The sequence below is a fragment of the Cyphomyrmex costatus genome, unplaced genomic scaffold (assembly GCF_001594065.2).
Source record: "Cyphomyrmex costatus isolate MS0001 unplaced genomic scaffold, Ccosl1.0 scaffold137, whole genome shotgun sequence".
NCBI lineage: Eukaryota > Metazoa > Arthropoda > Insecta > Hymenoptera > Formicidae > Cyphomyrmex > Cyphomyrmex costatus.
This window is the reverse complement of record NW_017275358.1, coordinates 528,265-534,858: the sequence shown is the minus strand read 5'-3', so window position 1 is coordinate 534,858 and position 6,594 is coordinate 528,265. Positions and strand designations below refer to the sequence as shown.

Genomic DNA, 6,594 nt, shown 5'->3' with positions numbered 1-6,594 from the left:
TCGAGAATCTGCTCGTTAGCAACGATTTTTGACGGTACTGCAGATTAATTATATACTTACGCAACACAACCCACAATAATAATTTTGTTTTTCCGCAATGCACGTAATACAAATTCATTGTTTTAATGTGGTTATAATTAAATTTCAAAAGAAATTAAATTATTTAGTCTCTGTTTGCTAGTTATTTATTTTTATACACATGTATATCTTTATGCTTATTACTGTGATTACATTTATTAGATCCCGCCACCTCTAATTTCTGTATTTTGGCATTAAATATTGGCTTCGTCGATGGTCGATGACAGTCCAACGTTAAACTGTAAATTAGAAAAAAATAATTATATCAATGTAAAAAACGGATGTGTTATATTATATACATATCAGTGAATCGAAAAAGTTAAATTTTTTAAATACAAAAATGAAAATAAATGTAACAGAAATTAATAAGTTTTTGTAATTTTTTGAAAATAAAACAAAGTGTTATGAAGTGTACACTTTGTGATAAAGATTTTAATAATTGAGGGATGTATAAAACAAAAATTATTTTATAAGCTTTTGCGATTTTTTAAAAATAAAGTAAAATGTTATGAAATATATATATTTTTACGAGGATTTTAATCTTTTTTGAAGGATAAATGATGAAAATCATATTGATGCTTTCATTAATATTTTTGTTATTTTATTCAGTTTACAACGTTAACAAGAACATTGTAATTCAGTAATTATTGGTAACAATTACAGTTAATTGCAGTAGCGATGAGATTTATGATCTATAATTTACATTAACAACTGTATCACATTACTGAGGTAAACTGCTCTTACAAAAATATATTTTACCGTTAGTTTCGTTTAAATACTGAAATTACGTTATTGTCGGTTTTTAATTGCAATAAATCTAGTCGGTCTCTCATCACTTCGAATTAATGTACGACACGGGATATGCACATTACATATACAATATGACGTGATAATTTTGTTAATTCAATTTCCATGTATTGCATTGCTTATTAGTATAGGAATTTAATTACATACAAACGATGTAGATAACAAACAAAATATTGTTTTCTGTAACTAGGAATGTATGTTCTTTAATTAATTTTTTAATTCATACTTTCAATCTATTTTAAAGTCTTTTTCACATTAATCTAAATTACGTTACATATTAAACTAATTAAAATCTATCAGTTAAAATATATATATAGGTAGGTAATATATTCGCGATTGGTTGAATGTCTATAAAGTTAGGTATTGTGATCGTGTTAGTCTGATTACAAACTAGCGCTCGTCACTTTCATTCTTAATAACACAATAGATATCCAGATGACCGCGCAAATATAAGAATCATTGGATCGCATAAAATCGCTCCTCAGCATCAGGAGACATTAATTCACTGACGATCGATAAACGGTCCGTTGTCACAAACTATTGCTACAATACTGGCGTCGCAACGAAGCGATTGCTTCATCTCAAAGGAAACTATCGGCATCATTAACGCTTTACGTTCCAGACATCTTGCAAACTGCTTCTACAAAGGGACATTTCTATACTTGCAAAAATGCAGTATCGCTTCAAAACTTAATGGAAGGTGTTGAACTTGTATACACCAAATGAAACAGAACATTTATTAGAATAAAAGTGTTCACAATTTTTTCTCGAAAAGTTTTTGCTGAATATTTCTGTCATTTCCCTAAATTTTTACTTCGTATGTAAAGCATTAAGTTAATTATGTTTATTATGCATATAACAATACTTTTATATGCTATAAAATATAAATATATCCTGTTATAATGTATATATAAATATATTATATAATATATTCCATTATAATATATAATATACATATAAACATATGTAATAAAAATAACTTTATCATATTTACACATGTATAAAAATTCTTACATATCTTCAGGCGTTTTATTAAATTACTAGATGCTTTTTCGAACAACCTCAGAATATTCTCTAAATTTGCATTTTCAAAGAATATTCTTAAAATGTATATGTTTATATTCATTCTCTCTCTCTCTCTCTCTCTCTCTCTCTCTCTCTCTCTCTCTCTCTCTCTCTATTAAATTACTTTTAAATATTTATTTAGTTTTTAGCTAAAAAAAACTATTAATATCAAAATCATTTTTAATAAAAAACATTCTCACGCTACGATATTATTTAAATTATTATTAATATTCTCGAGCTACTCTCTCTCTGTCTCTCTTTGCAAAGAAATTATTTCAGAAATATTTTTTCTATGAAAATAAGAATATATATTTTCTATAAAAATATTTCCAAAAATTTCTGCAAAACATATTCTGATATTCAATATGTTAATGTAGGGTATCATCCTACATTTTTGAAAAAGACACGAAATAAAATGTTCTAAATACTTTCAAAAATAGAATTTTCATTCAAGAATATTCTCCATCGTCATTGATAGACTCATTCGCTTTCAGAGACATAAGTATTGTCCAATTCTGTATCCGCATGAATTTCACCGTTATTGGAATAACATACTTTGCTGTATTTATGGACGGATTTTCGTTTACGGATGTACCAGGTGAACACAAAGTAAATGACAATAGCAATTATTAGGCCCAAATTGACCAAAAATGCCACAGTTAATCTTTGGAACCATACTGTGGACTGCATTTTCCAGGAAATGCTACTTAGCACGCACAGTGGCCTTCCGTTGTTCCACGTAAACATTGAATCCGTGTGACAAGTGATGCAGTCCGTGTAACTAGGTCCTTTGCAAGATAGGCACGAGTAATGGCATGCGGTGCAGAAAGCACCGGAATCATCGTCATTTTGGATTTCGTAAGTTCCAGGTGGACATTGTTGCAAGCAGTTGCCATTGTCGTGGTTCCAACCCGGTTTGCACACTGAAAAATTAGATACACTATTGACGTTCATTTTTGTTTAATTGAAGTTGTAATGTAAACTTGTAGTGTGTTGTTGTTGTCGCTGTTGCTATTATTGCAGTGTGACGTATTGTTCCAGCTGATTGACATATCGATGTGATAAATGGCATTGTAAAAACAATAATTTAAATGCCATTCAATCGTTTGGACGGTTAATCACACAACATATATGTATAATTAGGTGTATTTGTAATATTCAGTGTGAATTTATTATTAGTTTAGGCTTTGGCAAACGCTGAAATTTTCGACGTTAAAATCTGTAAAATTAATATTTAATTTTATTGCAAATCTTTACAATTAATTTTAAATACTAAATTATAAATAATATATATTAAACTATAAATTCAATATTTATTATTTTAATATAAATTCTAAATTAGAAATGTTGTTGAAGAAAATTATGCCTTAAAATTGATTGGATAGTTATATCTAAATTTTGTATACAATTGATTTTACGAATAATACTTTGTATATGCAAAACGTTTAACAATTTAATATGAAACAATTAAATATGAATTTATCAATTACATATGAATTTATCAATTATAGTCTTCAGATTTTTTGAATAATTGATTAATTAAATACTAGATATGTTTATCGATAGATACAAATTATTTGAAATAATGAATTTATACTGTCGATTCGCCCAGGCCTAAAATTATATGTCCGCAATACTTAAAAATATGTATTAACTAAAAAGTATATAACTAAAGAATAATATTAGTCTGTTTATATGTACTAAGAAAAATTTAAAAAATTATCTTCGCTGTATACGTATATAAAAATCATGCACAAAATGATAAAGCTCGTAACATTATTCTCAAAATCTTGCGAAGCATGCGGAAGCATATGTATGCCATGCTATATTCCATTTATAACTTTTACAAAAACAAATAACATTTATCGGAACGCAATACTTAAAAGATAGTAACAAATAAAATGCATAATAATATAAATGCTATTTTATTGCACTTGCATTATATATTGCATTTATACTTTATATGTATTGCATTTATACTCTGTGATTCATATAGCGACGTGACAAGTCTGTAAAATTTATCAGTTATAATATTTGTTATCTACAAATAAAGTACATTAGTTTAATTTTCATTTATGCATTATATACATTTTTATAACGAAAGAAATTATTTTACATCATAGCTATTTTACTAATTTTTATAAAATAAAAAATAATGATAACACATTGATATTTTGTGTCATTATTATTACTAGATCTATATTGAAATTTCTTTTTACAATGGCATCTTTAATATTATGTCGTTGCTTTTTTGTACATTTTGCATAATAAAAAATAAAGTAAATATATATAAAAAAGGAGAACCGCAAAATTTTTTTTCGTATTATGTGAATTTCTCTTTTATATGTTAATAGCAGATAAAAAAAATATTAAATACGAAAATATAAAATATTGTATTGTTTTTGTTCAAAAACATAATATTTTATACAATGTAAAAATTAATATAGCGACGTTACGTATATTTACATATTTAATACATATTTATAATTTCTTTTATTGATGATTCAATCATACTTCATTACTGTATATTTATAAAATGATCAAAATAAAATGTATGAAAATATTCTGACACTGTTAATATTATTACATAATGATTTATTATAACATGTTATTTGATATTATTTGCTAGATTAATCATGTAATTGTTTACTATCTGACGATAATGTGATTGTATGAATTAATATTAATTATACAATATTATATTACAATATTGGTTTTGATAGCAAATTATTAAATGTGAAAATGTCTTTTACATTAAGAACGGATTTAAGCAAAGGAGATATGTGCATAGACAAAAGCAATTGGTACAGAAATGAGAAAATAGAAGCTATCTCTCGTCAAAGTACGTGAAACCTAAGAGAATACGTTTATTTCTCGAAAACCTTAAAGTGAATTCCAAATTATATAGCACTTCTCTGAATAACTATGTACAACAGTAAAATTCTACTCAATTCATGTTAAGTATAGTATATTACATATCAAGATTGTAAATCATTAGTCATTCATATAATGTAATATGAAAAATATAAAAATATATATAAGCTGCACAAAAATATGAAATATTCGTAAAAAATAGTGTAATTACAAATCTAATATTCTTTTTTAGTTTTCTCTCTCTCTCTCTCTCTCTCTCTCTCTCTCTCTCTTTCTCGCGCGCGCGTAGAAGAATCAATTACATTTTTGTTAACTGACTTTTTAATTAACTTTTAAAACTTTTTGCAAAGTAAAAACTCATTAAAAATTTTAATAACCAATTATAAAATTTTAATAATTCGAGTTACTAGAATTTTTTAGCTACTAACATTAATAATTCATTAATGACGCATGGTATTAAAAAGGCTTATTAAAAAAAAAATTATATACATAAAAAAATTAAAACACAAATTTTTTTCAGAAGATCTTCTGAAAAGCAGGATACAAAATTAAATTGTAATTAGGAAACGAATTCGATTCTTAGGTAACCAAGTACTTTTGAGAGTAATAAATCGCGTAATAAAGGATTAAAACAGGATATTATATAGAAAAAGAAGAAAGAAGTAAGACTCACCGTGCTGGTGAAGCGATCAAGGATAAGACTGTTTTTTTTTTGTTTTAATGTGCGGTTGTGGAGGTGTGGATGTGGTTGGTGATGGTGATGATTGGTAGTTGGTGGCTGGTCTGAGAAAGTCCGCGTCCGGCACTCGTCCCCATGGAGAGTCCAAGTACCTAAATACGTTTTCTGAACCTGCTATAGGATAAAGGGATAAAAGGCGACGTTCGCGTGACAACTTCGAAACGGTTCATATCTCGCAAACAGTTCGATATTTGTACGTGTAACGCTCACCGAGAAAACCTTCCTCACATTTTCAGATTATACTATTCATGTAGGATATTCGAGAACCATTTTACAAAACAATTAAAGAATACTTTATTCGCGTACGTCGGAATGTAATTTTTTCCGCAATTTAAAACGACGGAATCAGAAAAAAAAACAAATAATATTCATTGTTCTGTTTCGAATCAATAAGATAAAATTAATAAAATTAAGCTCCACATACAAGTTCTTATTAGGTTCGAATTGATATCAAAGAAATATAATTCTATTTTACTGGCAGAATGAGAGTTTGTAAAAGCAAATCTATATTGTGTTTCTATATTTACAATTCTAATAGAATTATTAATTGAAGTACAGTTATTAGTGATGCGTAAGAAAGTAAGAATATTGAAATATATAGATAATAGATGTTTGACTTATAATTGAATGGCTTAATTAAATTGGCTGATGAATTCTCGATAATGTATTGGAAATCGGGACTGTTTGGCTGGGATGTGTTCGCACTGATTAATCAAATCCCTAAAAGTTATTGTCGCACGGTGGATTAATCGTTCCTGTCCTAGAGGATCGCGATAACGGATAATTGTACTAGGTCCACCCTGCCACAAGCTCACACGTTTCTCTAACATGTCGTCTTCCAGTGTTCTCCACGTCCGTTTCGATCAAGATAGAATGAATAGATGGTTCAATAAGGAAAGGATAAAAAGCGCATCATTAATTAAACTGCAAGATAGAATTGTGTTTTTGGAAAATAATAGTTTCCAACAAAAATCGTATGACTTAAAACTTAAATAATTGTAAATAAAAAAGTAATACAAAATAACCTTTAT

The 6,594-nt window shown here is 27.4% G+C and overlaps 1 protein-coding gene across 1 annotated transcript in view; it reads right to left on the bottom strand.

Moving 5' to 3' along the window:
- Positions 1-2,430: 2,430 nt before the first annotated feature.
- LOC108782907 (furin-like protease 1, isoforms 1/1-X/2) overlaps positions 2,431-6,594 on the bottom strand; it is a 230,403-nt gene continuing 226,239 nt past the window's right edge. The window contains exon 12 of the mRNA XM_018551304.1: positions 2,431-2,873. Coding sequence (XP_018406806.1) covers positions 2,431-2,873 — 443 coding nt within the window. The remainder of the gene's footprint in view (positions 2,874-6,594) is intronic.